At 35.2% G+C, this 18,966-nt stretch overlaps 1 protein-coding gene across 11 annotated transcripts in view; it reads right to left on the bottom strand.

The window, feature by feature from the left end:
- Lar (tyrosine-protein phosphatase Lar) overlaps positions 1–18,966 on the bottom strand; it is a 389,327-nt gene that overhangs the window by 37,753 nt on the left and 332,608 nt on the right. For 8 of the 11 annotated variants that reach the window (XR_010557786.1, XM_065357492.1, XM_065357498.1 and 5 more), the window contains 6 exons: positions 13,960–14,244; positions 9,137–9,163; positions 2,677–2,777; positions 2,385–2,580; positions 409–542; positions 127–277 (listed from right to left, as the gene is read on the bottom strand). Coding sequence is in view for 10 of the 11 variants with exons in the window: in XM_065357492.1 (XP_065213564.1) it covers positions 127–277; positions 409–542; positions 2,385–2,580; positions 2,677–2,777; positions 9,137–9,163; positions 13,960–14,244 (894 nt within the window). In the remaining variant the exon portion in view is untranslated. The remainder of the gene's footprint in view (positions 1–126; positions 278–408; positions 543–2,384; positions 2,581–2,676; positions 2,778–9,136; positions 9,164–13,959; positions 14,245–18,966) is intronic. The other 3 variants (XM_065357501.1, XM_065357496.1, XM_065357495.1) reach the window with 1 other exon arrangement.

The following is an 18,966-nucleotide window of genomic DNA, read 5'->3' on the forward strand; positions in this document are numbered from 1 at the left end:
GACGACGAATCGTTAGAAAGAGAAAAGAGACAGAGAGAGAGAACGAGAACGCATACCGAGGCGATGAGGAAACTTACAGTGTTAGTATGCGGACAAACCTGATACCCAGGGACTTGGCTAACTCACCATATTGCTTTGTACGAACTGGAATCGGAGACGTGGTGGCTCCTTCGCCACGTTGAGATCGCGCCGACAGCCAAATATAATAAAGGGTGTTCGGGTACAAGTCTTCCAAAGTATAACGTTCGGCTACCGGGATCCGTCGGTGATTTCTCTCCTACGTATAAGCGAATGTAATTTAGACCCGATTGATTTTTTTTTGTTTCTTCATTTTTTTATTTCATCGGATGAACACGATGCATTTTCTGAGGTAAGTATGCGATGTGAAAAAATCATGCAGTCACTTACCTTCGAATACGTATCGTTCCACATCAGATCGTAACCGAGGATGTTTTCTCCCGAGTGAGCTGGTTTCGTCCATTCTAACGTTATGGACGCTTCACCGATTTCTGTAGCACGTAGATCCCTTGGCTGACTAGGAACTGGAAAAATAAAACACATTATGAAACATTAGTTCAAAATTTTGGTAACTCGAGGGGAAAATTCTACAACTCAATTTCTAAAAGGATATCAGCTCTGACTTATTTGAAGAAAAATAAATTGAAAGAGCAGGCAAAAATATGTACTTACATATCCAGCAAACATTTCGGGTGCTGAAGGACATTTTTCGATTTTTGGATGAATTCTTAAAAATCAGACTTGAGCCAAAAATCCATAAAAGGAAAAAAATCGAAATTTCGCTGAATTCACCCAGAAAGTCGAAATTCTGTAAAACTCCATTTTTTTTACCCTCTGAATCGATTGACATTTCTTTCAATAATTTCAAATGTTTTACTTGGATTCAAGTAAAACTTTACCAAAATACATAATATGTGCAAAATGCTAATTTTAAAATTCAAAAATGACGTCGATATCTCAACACTTGATTAAAGAAGTTTCAAATGAAGCTTTCCGATCGAAAATCGATTCATTTTCCATTCTCAATTCTGTGCAATCGATCATGTTGGAAATGAAAAATGAATTTTAGCTTCAAAAATAGACATCGCGATTAAAAATTTGACAGAATTGATTAAAATCGAACCTCAAAAATCGAGTTATTCACGATTTTCGATTCTGTATGATGGATCATGTGCGAATCGATAAATCGATAGTCAAAAGTCGATTTATTTGCGATTTTCGATTCTATAATGATCGATCATTTTCAAATGAAAAAATAAATTTTAGACTTGAAAACGAATTTTTTGATGAAAAATTGATCGTGAAAAAAAAAATCGATAAATCGATACTCAAAAGTCGATTTATTTGCGATTTTCGATTTTGTAATGATCGATTATTTTCTAAATGAAAAATGAATTTTAGACTTGAAAATGAATTTTTTGATAGAAAATTGATCATGAATAAAAATCGATAAATCGATACTCAAAAGTCGATTTATTTGCGATTTTCGATTTTGTAATGATCAATCATTTTCAAATGAAAAAATTAATTTGAGACTTGAAAATGAATTTTTTGATGAAAAATTGATCGTGAATGAGAATCGAAGAGTCGATACTCAAAAAAGTCGATTTATTTGCGATTTTCGATTTTGTAACAATCGATTTTATTCTAAATGAAACATGAATTTCAGCTTCAGAAATAGATTTTTCGATCAAAAATTGATCATGAATAAAAATCGATAAATCGATGCTTGAAATTCTATTTATTTGTGATTTTCGATTCTATGATGAATTGATGATCGATCGTTTTCAGAATGAAAAATAAATAGCTTTGAAAATAGATTTTTTGATCAAAAATCGATCTTGAATGAGAATCGATAAATCGATACTCAAAAGTCGATTTGTTTGTGATTTTCGTTTCTATGATGATTGATTATTTTCAAAATGAAGAATTAATTTTAGCTTCTAAAATATATTTTTGATCAAAAATTGATCATGATTGAAAATCGATACTCAAAAGTCGATTTATTTCCGATTTTCGATTCTATAATGATCGATCATTTTAAAAATGAAAAATAAATTTTAGCCTTAAAAATGAATTTCTTGATCATGAATTAAATTTCCCAAAATGTTTTGTGAAAATTTCAAGTTTTAAAAATCTGCTACAGGCTCCGTGAACAACTCGAAACAACTCGAAACCATTTCCAATCGATTCGGGGAGTTGAAAACAGTTAGATTTTCAAAAATCAAAAAACACCCTTCAGTACCCGAATTTTATTTGATTTAGCTTTACTCGATTCGACAATTTTTCCACCGGTCAAAATAACTTCCCTGATAATCCTTTCAAGAAACACTGCAGCTGCAGGTCCATCTGAATCTCTAACTTACCCCCTTGTTGCGTTTTGATTTGCACAGGAGCCGACAGTGGTCCAGGTCCGACGCTGGTAAAAGCTTGCACTCTGATCGTGTACATGGTCAAAGGTGTCAAATCGCCGATCGTCGTTAGTAAATTGGTGTCAACGAACTGAGAACTCCACGAAGACATAGATGCGTCTGGATTCGTCGTGTAGTATACTTTGTACGCCTGTAATTCAAAAATCATACCAAAATTACAACCTCAGTTTACACGTTGAGTTGCAGGTCACAAACATATCGAACAATTTCACAAAAGAATACTTACGGTAACTTGCCCATTGGGAGATTCGGGTTCATCCCATTGGATAACCATCGTACTGGAGCTGAGAGGTCTGACTTGAACATTTCTAGGAGCTGTTCCGGGTGCTAGATGAACAGAAACAAAACGTAAAATTTAACCCTCGTCGTTAAAACTAACAATAATTCAGGAGCAGAAAGTATGTACATATCTCTACGAGCATTTCTCATATTCCACCTCGATTATATTGGGTAGGTGGGTAAGTATCTATAATACATCTACATGAAAATGACGGATAGAAATGAGTTTCAAAAACGATGACAGTTTATTTTTCTTCCTCTAGCTTCAAACTTCAATTGTGTGCTTTACTTCGCTCGCAATAATCAAAACGAACGCCAGTAGCGTTTCCTAGACCATTACTAATCATCACATACATCATCGTTTTCAAAGCTCATTAAATAAGAATGCAATGCGATGAACCCGTTTATTAGTTAATGTACGAATAAAATAAAAGCGTCAATCGATTCGATTCTAATTATTTCAATGCGTCAGAGAATAAAGCGGCGTCATATCGATATTCTTATACGAGTAACTAATCCGCACATTACGAGTAAGTATATAAGACCTATACAGGGTGCCCAGAAATATCGTGAACCACAAAGAAAGTTTTTTATTAAAAATATACGTTGGCAAAGTGAAATAGATGCATATGATTGGTGGAATGTTATCTCAGTCTAACAACCAATCATGTTCCATCATTATAATCATCCACTTTGACCAACCGAAATATTTAGCAGAAAACTTTGTTAGGGGTTCACGATATTTCTGGGCACCCTGTAGTAAAATAAGTAGGTATTTAGTGCATAATTTAGAAAATTTCACGAATTAACGATAATTTACGCTTCAAACTACTTTACAGCTAGGAAGACAAGCACCATTGATGACAATTAATTTTTTTTTTTTGAACCTATGCACTTTTAAACATTAAGAGGTCTTTTTTCAAAGGGACTTCCCTAAAGATATTAAGATATTGTTAGCAACCCTCATCCCTGAACTGAAACAGACAAATGAATTCGAATTCCGTAGGTAGTAATATCAATGGCGATTATAGTACAGCGGCTTTGATACCATAATCACTACAAAACCCAGACCACCTAAACACCTGTACTCGTACACGAAGAACCTTTGTAATAAATATCTATCTACACAGGAATAAATAAGCACCTCGTTCACGACTTTATAATATCGAACTATATCTAGTAGGTAGCCTAAATTATGCGGTTGAATATATTACAGAACGACAATCCGTTCGTAATGAACTGTTAAAAGGCAGCGTTTCGGAATTAGGTTGGCTCAATATGTTATATACCTATGATATTTAACCATGCAGTAGGGTAAATTACATAGTGTTTCAACGTTTTGTTATCTAAGTCTGCCTAAAATTTTCATACAATACATCCAACCTTTTTTTTCTTTTGTGAAATAATTTCTTATCCAATACCTTGAAAAAATTTAAGAGGATTTGAACCTTCCATCCTATCCATCCAGCTTATTCCAAATCTCGAATAAATTCCAAATCGGAGTATTTATGTACTTGAATTGACCGAATTTTCATATACAACTCTCTCAACCCTCCAGGTTACAGTCTACATGAGACCGATGTTACGTATTTTCCGATGTTCAATTTTTAACTTTTATGGTCGAAAAATTTACTTCTTGGTCACAATGATTCAATTTAAAAGTGCCCTAGAACGTCAAAATTTTTCTGACTTTATCCACTTTTTTATTTTTGTAAGGACTAGACGCATCTCGTAAAAAAAAATGAATTGACAACATAAAGTTTTACAAAGATCAACGTGGCATACACACTGAGCAGATCAAGAGAATTGGGCCAATAGGTGTCAAGTGGCGGACTGACCTTTTCAATAATGTGGCAATGACTGCAAGGATGCCGAAGCTCTGGCAGAAGTCAAAGGTAGTAGCAATTCTTAAATCTGGGAAAGACCCTGATGATATGAAAAGCTACAGACCCATCTCACTTCTGTGCCATTGCTATATAAGCTATTCGAGCGACTGCTTCTTAATAGAGTACAGGACACAATTGATGACAGACTTATTCCTCAACAAGCTGGTTTCTGCCAGAGGAAAAGCTGTACAAGCCAGGCTACCAACCTCATACAACACATTGAAGATGGTTTTGAGAAGAAGAAAATCACAGGTGCAGTGTTTGTTGACCTAACTGCTACATGATACTGTGAACCACCACTTACTGAGCAAGAAAGTATATGAAGTCACCCAGGATCACAATTTCACCACCATCATTAAATCTATGCTCAGTAACAGGATGTTCTATGTAACCCATATGGGAAAGTCCAGTAGATGGAGAAGGCAAAAAAAATGGACAACCACAGGGGAGTGTATATGCAGATGACCTAGCAGCAACAGCTCAGGGAGATACACACATAGAGGTATAAGAAATGTTGCAGGAAACCCTGAACAGTCTACAGACCTACTATGTGGACAGAGATGGAATCGATTATTAGTCGATGTACCTACATTGATTATTTTTTTCAAAATAATTGGAGCATAATCGCTGAATAATAGGCCAATTGAATCAGCCAAAAAAACAAGACATCATGCGGGGCATTCGGTACCATTGACCAATCAAAAAGCCCGAAATAAAAAATCCGATTAATTGTCCAATTAATCGACGATGTCCCGATTATTTAATTTGACCCGCATAATCAATTATACCTGAAGAATGCAAAGGTACATTGAAGCTGGTGTGGGGAGGAGTGCAGCTGGAGAACTGTGAAAATCCCAAGTACCTAGGAATCACACTAGATCAAACCCTCACATTATAAGAGACACTATGAGAACACAAAAATGAAGGTGGAAGCAAGAAACAACTTACTGCGGAAACTGGTATCAACTAGATGGGGAGCAAAGCCAAAGACACTGAGGACAACAGCCATGGCACTGTGCTACTCTACAGCAGAGTATGGATGTGCTGCCCCCAGGCAATCAGCACATGTTAAGAAGATTGACATTGCTCTCAACAACACCATGAGAATTGTGTCTGGCTGCCTAAGACCAACCAGTGTTAAACACCTACCAAGAATATGCAGCATTGCACCCCCTGGGATAAGATGGTGTGTGGTGGCTGATGTAGAGAGGGCAAAAAAAGAACAAGACCCCCCCCCCCATGTTATGTTAAACCAGAAAGAGGTGACCCCAAGGCTGAAGTCCAGGAGGAGTTTTCTGAAGGAGACCCATGTGATGAAAGTGGATCCAGTGAAGGAGAGAGAGAAAAGATGGTCGGATCTGGAGAAGGCCACATGTAGTGAGAACCTGGCAAATGGACACAAACTGCCCTACGTTGAGTGGCTCACGCTAAACCAGATCCGAGCTGGATGCACCCGGATGGCAGTAAACCTTACTAAATGGGGCGTTCAAGATGACGTGAAGTGTCCGGATTGCGGACAAAAACAGACTGACGAGCACCTCCTCGTATGTGGCACAGGCACTGCATACACTAGAGAGGAGCTGTGGGGAGAAATGAACAATCGCACAGAAGGCCTGGTGTAGAGATGGAAGGGGAGAATTTAAAGAGATCCGAATGTCCCGGACACAAGGAGGAGAAGAAGAAGAAGAAGAGCGTTCAAAATCAACCATGTAAATTACAGGTCAATGCACAGGGTGTCACATAAATTGGACAACCAGTTTGGTCGAAAAATTCAAACTGGTTTTTATCGGCGCAATGTACATATTCTACACACTAAGGCGACAAACGTGATATTACAAATTTTTTGAAACCTGTTCATTAATTTGCAAACAGTTAACAAAAAACTCCCAAAAATTGCAGTAGAGAAAAAAAGCTTGAAACAAAAGTTGTAGAGCGTGGAAAATTACACTGCAATTATGTCTGATCACATTTTGAAACTGGTTCATTGGTTTGCATTTAGCAACCAGTTTTTGACAATACCCAAAAAATTGGAGATAGAGAAAAAAGCTTGAAACAAAAGTTGTAGAGCGTGAAAAATTGAACCACTTTTTGCTGATCAGATTTTGAAACCGGTTCATTAAATTGCAGCAAGCCATCAAAAGTTACCTGGTTGCAAGTTGATTAGCCATTTTCAAAATCCGATCAGAAAAAATGGTTCAATTTTTCACGCTCTCAACTTTTGTTTCAAGCTTTCTTCTCTATCTTCAATTTTTAGGTGATTGTCAAAAACTGGTTGCCAAATGCAAACCGATGAACCAGTTTCAAAATGTGATTGAACAGAATTGAGTAATTTTTCAAGCTTTCAACTTTTTTTTCAAGTTTTTTCTCTATCTTCAAGTTTTAGGTGATTGTCAAAAACTGGTTGCCAAATGCAAACCAATGAACCGGTTTCAAAATGTGATTGAACAGAATTGTAAAATTTTTCACACTCTACAACTTTTGTCTCAAACTTTTTTCTCGATCTTCAACTTTCAGGTGATTGTCAAGAACTGGTTGCTAAATTCGAACCAATGAACCGGGTTCAAAATGTGATCAGACAGAATTGTGTAATTTTTCACTTGTTCAAGCTTTTTTCTCTATCTACAATTATTTTGGGGTATTTTTTGTCAATTGTTTGCAAATTAATGAACCTGTTTCAAAACATTCATACCACGTTTTTGTCGCCTTGGTGTGTAGAATACATTGTGCTAATAAAAACCAGTTTGAATTTTTTGACCAAACCGGTTTTTCAAATTGTGGACACTCTGTGCATTGTCCTGAAATTTTAAAGGTCGATTTTGAAAGCCCTTATATATGTTTCCCTACTCAACGCCGCTTCATTCATCTCGCTAGCTCTACCAAAAAATATGCTGAGAAGAGGGGAGGGGAGGGGGCGATATCAATCGAAGAATGAATGTTCATGAATTGTACTGACATTTTCAAAAATTTATCAAAAATAAATTGGGGGAATTGAAATTTTGAATATGCCAGAGGAGGGACAGGCATACCTACGCTCTTTTCAAAAAATTCAGCATTCTTTGACATCAGAGTAAAAAAATTTACAGTCGGAGGCTTATTTTTACGGTTTGGAGAGATACATATCAAACTGTTTCAAGTCGTTCTGAAGTAAAAATCAAAACCAGACACTTCAAGTGGTTTCCTAGTGGGTATACTAGTACAAAGGAGACCTCTCGATTCATTCAACTAAAACCATCTCTACTCATGTAGGGAGATCGTTTTTCAATCAAATACACCTCTTCATTATTCAGCAATCGAATTGTATTGAAACTTGGGTAAACTCGAAACACCCTAAATTAAGCACCTAAAATGTATTTGTATTATACATATGATGTAGGTAAGTTATGTTATTATGTAATGTATACAACGATATCGTGAAAATGCAATCATACACCCAAGTATTAATGTACACTGTACAGCAATGTGCAACGTACTGCGACGACGTCTTACATTCACCGATAAATTAACCCGAATAATCTAAATTCACTACCATTGTATATAGATGTACGTTTTCGTTATTCATATACCTCCCCCCCCCATCATGCTTTCAGCAACCAATATGTATAACTAGTATACCGACAATTGGGGAGACGTATACATATGTACTCGTATGTTGTAGTATCGTATACAAAGACAAACTATATAGCACAATACTACATGTAAAATACGCGCATACAAATTGTACAATTTTGTATAATACAAAGCATCGACACGATAAATGATACATTGACTACTTGTACATGGATCTACTTCCCTTTACTTTTTAATATTACACGAAAGTAAGTAAGTGTGCACGTAGACGTACGTATACTATACACTACATAACATACCAGTGTATAATGCTGCGAGCAAATAAATGAAAATTTAATAATCCATTGTGAGTTTGAAATTTTACCACAGATTCGAGTAAATATTATTATACGTAATTCTCAGACAACATGCATTCATACGTCGAATAAATCTCCTTGCAGTCTTTCAAGCATTGGTAAGGTATACCTAAGTATGCAATTACTTCCAGTCTCATTCGATCCGATTAGGTATTCGGATTTGCTCGCAAGTTTTTTCCCTCAGGAAAATATACTCGTACGACATTAGGTACATAAAATAATGATGAATGTTTGAAAAAAAATGATGACCATATACATCTAATCCGAGCAGTCCGGTTTCAAAAATGAGGTACACTTCTTCGAGACTGATTCAATGACCCATCTCATCGTTCGAATTCTCAACTAATCATACGAATTTTTGAAACAGGACTACCCGTACCCATAGTACGCGTAAATATACCAAATATGCTGACAATTCATAACGAGCAATTTATACCACCGCGATAAGCGCGAGATGCAAATTCACTAATGTGACGTAAAATTAAGCCCAATGTACTCGTATAAGTAGTATAGTACTGCAAACGATCATATACGAGGGTAGATTGCAGATATAGACGCACACATAAGCGGAACACGCAACATTATAAAGATTACTTACTGGATCCTGGATATACAGCGTCAAGAGCTGATAAGTCAATTAGTTTCCAAACACAACGTTCGATTCGAAGAAAAAGAAGGGAAAAGAAAAAACAAGCCATAAGTTAATTAGACATCAACACATAAGTATAGGTATTATATAAAAAAAACTCATAAGTGAGTAAGTCTACCTACATAATATTGACAAAATTGTGTGCATTTAAAATGATACGAGTGGTGATTGGGAACAGTAAAATTTTCAAGGTGTGAATTAGCTTTTTTGCCTTTTAAACTCTCATTGGTTTTGGTTTGCACAGCTAATTCAAGATTCGATAATGAAGCTTTTGAAGCCATCAATTAGATTCCAATTTAGCATAAGAGTAAACAATTGGATTAGATCAGTTCTAGTAGATCTATTAATTTTTAATCAAACAATAACAAACAATATGTTTGATCCGGTTCAAACAGCTCGATCAAGCACAAGTAGATTTTATCAGGCTTAAACGGATTTCGATTAGGTCGAAACAGGTTTCATCAAAGCCAAAAAAAGTTTTGATCAAAATCCAAACAGATGTAAATTGATCAAATCCATACTGTTTTGATCAAGTATACAAAGTTTTCACAAGATGAAGTCTAAAGATGTTTGATTGTGTTTACAAACTTTATCAAATCCAAACCGGTTTGATCAGTGATGAAAACAGGTTTCATTACATCAGAGCAAAACTGGTTTCATTACCCCCCCCCCACCCCCCAAAAAAGTTGATTAGGTTTGAACAGGTTCAAACAAGTTTGATCATGGCCAAAAAGTTTAAACAAATCCAAACAGGTTTGATCAGGTAAAAACCGGTTTCATTATATCAGAGCAGAGCTAAACTGGTTTCATTACACTAAAGAAAAGTTGATTGGATTTAAACAAGTTCAAACAAGTTTGATCATGGTCAAAAAGTTTGATCAAACCCAAACAGGTTTGATTAGGTGAAAACCAGTTTTAATATATAACAGCTAAACCAGTTTCATTACATAAAAAAAGTAGATTAGGTTTGAACTGGTTCAAACAAATTTGATCATGGCCAAAAAGTTTGATCAGATTTGAACAGGTTTGATCAATCAGTTTAATGCGTTTTATTGGACCCAAACAGATTTGATTATAATTAAAGAAGTTGGTCAAATCTGAACCGGTTTGATCAGGTTTGAAATGGTTGAATTATCACAAAACATATTTGGCCAGGAAAAAATTGGTAGGTAAGTTGAATTAAAAACTTGAAAGTTTTATTCAGAAGTAGGTAAGTAGGTTTAATGACAGTGTTGATCAGGTTTTAAAACGTGAATCAAATCTAAACAGATTGAATCAGGAAACCCCTGGTTTGATCAGATGTCCAAGCAGGTTTCATGTCTAAACAGGTTTGATCAAACCATTCAGACTAAAAAAAGTCATCCGGTTTGAAGCCGTGGTAGAAAACAATCAATGTGCAAATATTTTTCAACCAAGGTTCTCTTTGTTTTTTTACATTTTAAAAATTCTTCCAAAATCTTTTACATTTTTGACAGGTTTTTATATTTATATTTTTTTTAAATGTGATTTTCTATTTTTTTATACTTTTTTTTGCCAATTTGTAGTTTTTTGGCCAGTAGACGCCCTAATCAAGGCCAAAAAAGTTTGATCAGATTTCAAATAGGTACCTAGTTAATCAAATCCGAACTGGCTTGCTCAGGTGTAAAAAGGTTTAATCATGTTCAAACATGTTTGATCAGAGAAAAACATGTTTGATCAACTGGTTTTATCAAGTGAACCAGTCTGATCAGAACTGAGCAGACTTCATTGACCCCAAACAGTTTTTATTAGATATGAACAGGTTTGGTAATGTCCAAACCGGTCTGATCAAGGCTACAAAGTTGAAACAAATTTAAACATTATGTCTAATCAGTCTTGAAAAATTTGATTACATTTCTATAATATGTTCGAACAAAGTTGATCCAGTCTAAAACAGTAAGTAGATAAAATCTGAACATGTTTGATCAGGAAAAAACAAGTTTGGTCAGATCTAAACTGGTTTTATTAGATTCAAATGAATTTGATTCTTCTTAAAAAGAGTTATTATGAAAATACAAACCGCTGATTCCAAGATAGTTTTTGCAATAATTTCATTTTTTATTTTAGATATTTTATGTGTAAAAAAATTTAATTCCAAATCAGTCTCGAATTGGAAACTCTAACAACAGGTTTGATCAGGTTCAAAGATTTGATTAAGTATCTTCAAACATGTTGTATCACGTACTCAATCATGTCTAAAAAAAATTCGAGTACCTAAATCCAAATAATATTTATCAATAAGCCCGAGCTGATTTTATCCCAAACAGGTTCAAATAGGTCTGTAAAGATTTAATCCATTCTACAGGTTCGATTAAGTAAACAACCAAAATACCTAGACTCAAAAAGGTTTGAACGGATCTAAACGCTTTAGATTATTTCCAAACAGGTTTGATCAGGATTTTAAAAGTTATGTGTGATTTGATTGTATCTAAACCGGTTTCGTCGGGTTCGCCTTTTTCAGAAAGGACTTCACACCCACTTTTCTCCTAGACAGAAATCAAAACAATTTTTTTTTTCAAAATTAGCTGTAATTTTTATGCCAGCAATGGAGACAAAAAAATACACTTTGAAAACTCGGAATTCTTTCAACTAAAAAATATTCCCACACAAATTCTTCAACTTGAAAAAAAAAATTCTGGCCGCAAAAATGGCAATAAAATGGCCAATAGAATGATCAAATCATCTAAAATCGTAACTGTTTTGCAACAGGCCTTTACAATTGAAGGCATTTTTCATACAGCAAATCTCTCTATTTATCATCTTATCATCGTATCATCTACCTCCCATTACCTAGTTTTTCCAACCACTCTCCTCATAATCTTATCACAACATCCATACCATTGGCATTCGACATATTTTCAGTTCATGTCGAAAAAAAAAAACAAAAACAACACCACCAAAAAACAAAATTAAAAAAATACAAAAAAAAACTCAAAAAAGTGCTCAAAAATAAAAAAGTGCAATTCGTACAGATTAGAGAGTCTAACTTGACCACTGGGAGAAATCAGAGCGGGAAATTTACGTTGACATTTCGAAAACTATTCGTTCATTTCCGTAAAGCGAAATGTAGTCGACTGAAATAGGAAGAAACCTCCAAAAGGATCACTTGACCTGACTTCTTTCACAGCATTGTTTTTATAATGACGAGTACTCACTATCTGCAGTGTTGCTGTGCCAACGGAAAAAATATCTTATATCTGATACGAATAAGATTAGCAATGTGAGAAAACTCCAGGTGACGATCTCTCGACGTGATTTCAAAAGCTGTACAAGTATCTTCTGAAGCACGTGCGCAGACAAAAGAGAACCCAAAGTTGCTCGTCGAAATTTTCATTATATGTTTGATATTATTCGGACCAAAAAATCTACCATGCTCGAGTTTTTTTGCCACACAATTTAAAGATTTAAAATTTCGTAAAATTAGGAATAATATTCCATTCTATTTCTAAAATTTCTCACGAAAGAAGGATCCTGAATATTGTCCGAAAGAGAGACTACTACGTACCCTGCTCTTCCCACCTCGTGAACACGAATTTAATCGGTTACCAATTTCTCGAAGACCAAAAACATAAACCCAAAAGAAAAATTTTCCACTTCAACGTGAATTATGATCAAATACTCGTCATCATTTCTAAAAAAAAAATTCATCAAGAAAATCGTAGACAACAAACTTATACTTCTACGTATCTGGACTAAACCTTTGAATTTCAAGCAGACCGTTTCAATGTCTCACCTCGCCATTGCTCTCTAATCTGGCCGAATTACCAGGTGCACAAAACATCAAAAAAGTACCGTAAAAATCAACTTACTTAAATTAGCACTTCCAAAAATGTTAAAAAATCATCGTACGCGTGTAAACACACAAAAAAACTTATACGTTGCTGAATTTGTCGCAAAAAAAAAATATAGAAGAGGTTTGAAGAGTTAAGAAAGGTGAGTACAAGAAAGACACCTTCATCCATCCATACATCTATTATGGAAATCGATACTCTCGCATTCGCAAATGAGATCTAAAACCTAAATTTCGCGTGATTTCTGCTTATTGGATTTACAAGCGGTAACACATCGCATATTGCTCAGCGAGAGTATGTGTAAAAATACAATCTCGTATTGTCGTAAGATTGAAAAATAAATATCGTATACATTATACGAAAAAAGAAAATGAAGAAAAAGACGAAAAAAAAAAAGGTGAAAAATAAAGAGAAGAAAATGTAAACTATACACACACGAGCTAGCGCCTGTGTAGCGCGCTAGTACAAAAAAAAACCTAACTTTCATCTCTTCTATATATATACACCTACCAACCCTAAGACGCTCGTAGTCTTTTTCAAATGCAGACATTATCTGAAAAGGCGTTTCTATCAAGCTTTTAATACCTTTCGCGCCAAAAAGCTTTTAAGCCTCGTGGTTCTGTGTGTACTTTTTTACCTCCTTATATCGACGTCTTTCATAACACGCGTGTATGTTTCGATCTCTATGTGTACTTTCAATTTTTTTTCCACCTCCCACTTTATCTCATTTTATATCTGCTTTTTTATCCACCTCAACAACAATTTTTTTCCCCGGCTAAAAATAAATGCTCACGCGTGATTTTTTAAATGTTTTCTCTTCCTGTGTACACACAGCATTATCTGCTCCTATATATAGAAGTGTGTAATGTATACAGCTGTATACATAGACAGTTTGGCACTACATATAGGAAAAAATATAAGATTTAAGAGTAATTTTTAGCATTAGCATTATGAGTACGGTACCTGTTTCACCGGTGGTTATAATGGTCGGAGCTGAAGGAGGCCCTCGTCCCAAATTATTCACAGCGATCACGTAAAATTCGTACTCCGTGTAAGGGCTAAGATTTCGGATCGTGTAGTACAACGTGATCACACCGCTGATTTCGGCGAATGCTTGGTTTGCATGGCGTGGTTTATAGTGGATAACGTAGTACTGCAAGTCGGCCGGATTCGAATGGGTCCATGAGAGGCGTACTGATGTGGCGGTAACTTCGGTAACTTTGATGTCGATTGGTGGACCGGGCAGAGCTGCAAAAATCAAGGTTTTCAAATTAATTAATCGTACGGTGAAGGGTGGAATTCGATGCTATGTCAAGTCGAAACAAAGCACAAAAACATAATAATCAGAGAATGGTTATCAAAATTATGAAGTTTTCAGAATTCTGATTCTAATCTGCAGGTGTTCATTTTTCTTGGGAAATGATTTCCCTCGTTTTTTTCGATTTTCAACGCCAATTTTTCCAGTCTTCTCGAGAAGAATACATTTCTGATTGTATTTAAATTACCTACGCCTTATTTTGACATGGGTACTTGAAATTTTTCAAACATCCAGTTTTTTCAACAAAAAAAAAAAAACTCTCAAAATCCTCAATGTAATTACTGGATAGCTACAACTCTGGAAATATATTTTGTTCTAAATCATATCCCAAAATTATCAACTTGCAATGAGGGCCAATTTTATAGAAATATTAAGGTTTCTTGATGCTGAATTTTTTCAAAAAATGTTTCTAATAGTCGGGTGCCCGCATAAGAATTTATCAACACCCTCCCCCCCGGGCCGATCCTCCAGGAGCACCTTTTTTTTAAGGGAGAGGCCTAAGGATCATTTCTAGCCTTTGTCCTAAGAAACAAAAGTGACCCTACTTACAAAATGGCAGTCATTTTGATTGAGGACAGCTGAAATCGCAGATTTTGCGTTCCAACATATGATAATAGGAGTATTTGCACCCCCCCCGCCGATCCACCGGTACAACTTTTTTCTTAAAGGGGACATCCTGAGGAACATTTTAAAGCAAACTTGCCATAAAAAAGTTGGCCTTACTTCCGAAATGGCGGCCATTTTGATTGACAGGTCAGCCGAAATCGCAGATTTTGTGTTTAAACATAGGACATGCACTAACTTTTTCAAACTTTACAAAGGTAGATCGAAAGATCATGCAAAAATTTATCACCTGTCGAAATTTCTAGTGCTAAAGTGGGTTTTTCGATTTTTGGTGAATTTTTGAAAATCCAATTTAGGCCAAAAATGAGGGGAAAAAATCAAAATTTTACCAAATTGACCAAGAACGCTGAAATTTGGGAAATACCATATTTTCGACATGCCAAATCGACTGGAAACGGTTTCAAACCGTTTTGAGCAGTTCTGGAGCCTCCAGCAGATTTTGGAAACTCGAAATTCCCACAAAATTCCATCAAATTGGAGTTGTAAAGCAAAAATTCATTCTAAAAACTAATTTCAATACGCTACGAAGTACTGCAGGTGAATTTCAAGTCGTTTTGGAGCCTCCAGCAACTTTTTGAAAATTCCTGAAGCTTCCAGCAGATTTTTGAAACTCGAAATTTCCACAAGATTCCATCAAATGGAGATGGAAAGCTGAAGTTTACTCTACACTCAAATTTTAACCCCCTTTGAAGACGACTTCAGGTGGGTTCAAGTCATTTCAGGGCCTCCAGCGACTTTTTTAAAACTTACTGGAGCCTCCAGTAGATATTTGAAACTTGAAATTTCTCCAACATTAATTTATCAAATTGAGTTGGCAAGCTGAAATTTACTTCGCAGACTACATGGTGGTTTCAAATGGTTTTGAAGCTTCCAGCTACTTTTAGGAAATTTCAATTTTCCAAAAAAACGTCATACAACCTTTCAAAAAGTTGCTGGAGGCTCCAAAACGACTTGAAATTCACCAGCAGTCAACTTTGTAGCGCATTGAAATTAGTTTGCAGAATGAATTTCGACTCTCCATCTTAGTTTGATGATATTTTGGATAAATTTCAAGTTTCAAAAATCTACTGGAGGCTCCAGTAATTTTCAAAAAAGTCGTTGGATGCTCTAAAATGACTTGAAATCCACCAGAAGTCGTTTTCAGAGGGTGTTAAAATTGGAGTGTAGAGCATAAATTTCAGCTTTCCATCTCCATTTAATGAAATTTTGTGGAAATTAAAGTTTCAAAAATCTGCTAGAGGTTTTAAGAATTTTCAAAAAAATCACTGGAGGCTCCAAATCGACTTGAACCCATCTAAAGTTGTCTTCAGAGGGTGTTATAATTGGAGTGCATAGTTAATTTCAGCTTTCCATCTCAATTTGATAAAATTTTTAGGAAATTTCAAGTTTCAAAAATTTACTGGAGGCTTTAGTAATTTTCAAAAAATCGCTGGAGGCTCCAAAACGACTTGAAATTCACCTGCAGTACTTTGTAGCGTATTGAAATTAGTTTTTAGAATAAATTTTAGCTTTACAACTACAATTTGATAGAATTTTGTGGGAATTTTGAGTTTCAAAAATCTGCTGGAGGCTCCAGAACTGCTTAAAACGAGTTGAAACCTTTTCCAATCGATTTGGCATGTCGAAAATAGGGTATATCCCAAATTTCAGCTTTCTTGGCCAATTTAGTGAAATTTTGATTTTTACCCCTCATTGTTGGCCTAAATTTGATTTTCAAAAATTCGCCAAAATTCGAAAAATGATATTTGGCAGCTGAAAATTTGGTTCTAAGGTGTGGGTGACATGAACTTTCAGTGACCCAAATTTTTAAGCCTTTCTGGAGTCTTCAGGTATTTTTGAAAATAAAAAATTTCGAAAATAATGACCTCACGTCCGCGTCATGTGACAAAAAAAACAACAAAAACAAAATTAAGTTTAGGCTTTATTTTTGGCATGCGAAGTCGACTGAAAACGGTTTCAAGCCGTTCTGAAGCCTACTGCGATAAAATATGCTGCATCAATCTCATTTTACACGTGCTAATAAGTCAAATTTCAAAGAATTTCAGGTTGTTTTTTCGAAATCTGCAATTTTTAAAATTTGGCTGGCGGCTCCAGACAGGCTTGAAATCATCTCTAGTCGACTCGTCAGGATGTTGAAATTAGAGCATAAAGTAACGTTCAACTTTCTAACTTTATTTGGTAAAATTTTGAAGAAAATACGATCTTTAGAAATCTACTGGCGGCTCCAGAACTGCCCAAAACGGTTTGACATCTTTTCCAATCCTTTTGAGAGACTAAAAATCGGGTACACTTTAAATCTCAGCTTTTTGGGGCAATTTGGTAAAATTTTGATTTTTTGGAATTTTCGACCCAATTTTGATTTTTAAAAATTCACCAAAAATTTAAAAAAATCACTTTGGCACATGAAAATTGTCTAGGGATTTATTTTAGAACGATATAGTCTTTTCTCTCTCTTTTTTTTTTTAAATTTCACAGAGCCCATTATAAATTTTTTGCCAAATAATCTCAAGAAGACGATAGAAAAAAAACGGAAATTTTAGAGTCAACGAGCAACCTCCTTTCCCTCTCTCTCCCCCCTAAAAGTTCCAAGTTTTCAAAGATGGAAATTTCTTTAGCTGTTAGAGTAACTAAATGCTCATTTTTTGTCAACTTCAAAGGTGCTCAAAGTACGTATTGGGCGTTTCCTCTTTGGAATACTATCGTTCATGACTGATGATCTATGTTTCTTTCCCCACAGTCTGGTTTTCCACTCTAAAGCCCTAGCATCAATAAATACTTGTGAAATTTTAAAAGCTTAAAAATAAAAGTTTCAAAGTAAAGCCTTTCAAAATTGCTCAAAATTTTGAGCACTCATAAACTCGTATACAGAAATCTTTCGGGAAGTGGCCGAGATTACAATTTTTCAAAAATTCCATAAATATTTCAAATTTTTACCAAATAAAATCATTTTTTAATTTTTCTGAATGTGTTCCTGGTCTCACTTTTTTGTATCATTTCAGTGCAATGCTTCACTCACAACCTTATCCATTCACATTTTTTTTTTCAATTCATGACTTGAAATAATAATAGAATCTCCAAAGTAACTAATTCAGCAGAATAAGTCATTCGACCTGCCTCGCATTCCAACGTGTACTGCAAATTGAGTATCCAGCCCTTAAGCAGCTAATAGATTAAGTCAGAAAATTCCACATAAACTCGGCTCAGCACTAAACATATTCCTTAACAACGTTCGTTTCTCTCAGATTCGTGCCAAATTCGCAGCATTTGCAACTCGAAAAGCTTTAAAATACCTAAATACTAATTTCTCGCCTCACAACTCCGATAAACGTTACACAAAAGAAAAGCTGCAAAAACGGTCGCGAACCACTATTTTCTAAAACGCTTCGAGTATAAACTCACCGTGCCCTCTTGCCTTTACACAAGAGAGGTTTTTTTTTACGACATCGTCCTTGTCCATAATAAAGAACGCATTTTCTTCATCTCTTTACGCCTAGCGTTTTCTTCTTCTTCTTCTATTTCTTCTCTCTCTCTCTCATTTTTTTTTAAATATAGTAATTTTGACGAAAACTTTGAAAAATATTTTTTACGGTACTCGTAAACTATGGCGTAACTTGATGCCGCCTTTTCGACTTTTTTTTTTCTTCTTCTTCTTAACTTCATCTTGTATACACGACAATCCCTCCAGATCAGCGTTGGTTTCCTCTTATAACCACCTGCCCTGCACTTGGCTTTTATTTTTTTATATTCGCATAGTTTTGTATTTTATTGAATCCATTAAGAGTGTACTTTGTTAACTTTTCATAATAGGTAGCGAGAGAATGAGAAAGAGAGAGAGAGAGGTGAAAAAAAAAGAAAAACACGCCGAAAAAACACCTCTTAAAACACTCGACGATGAAGCAAGTTTATCAATTCGCATTTACATTGCAACTACCTACCCTCTCCACTCCACGTCTTCGACTCTATAACTTAAATCAACTGAACTTGAAAAAAAAAACTTGGAGTTTTTTTTTGCTTACTTTCCAACAACT

Source organism: Planococcus citri, chromosome 3 (genome assembly GCF_950023065.1).
Source record: "Planococcus citri chromosome 3, ihPlaCitr1.1, whole genome shotgun sequence".
Classification (NCBI taxonomy): domain Eukaryota; kingdom Metazoa; phylum Arthropoda; class Insecta; order Hemiptera; family Pseudococcidae; genus Planococcus; species Planococcus citri.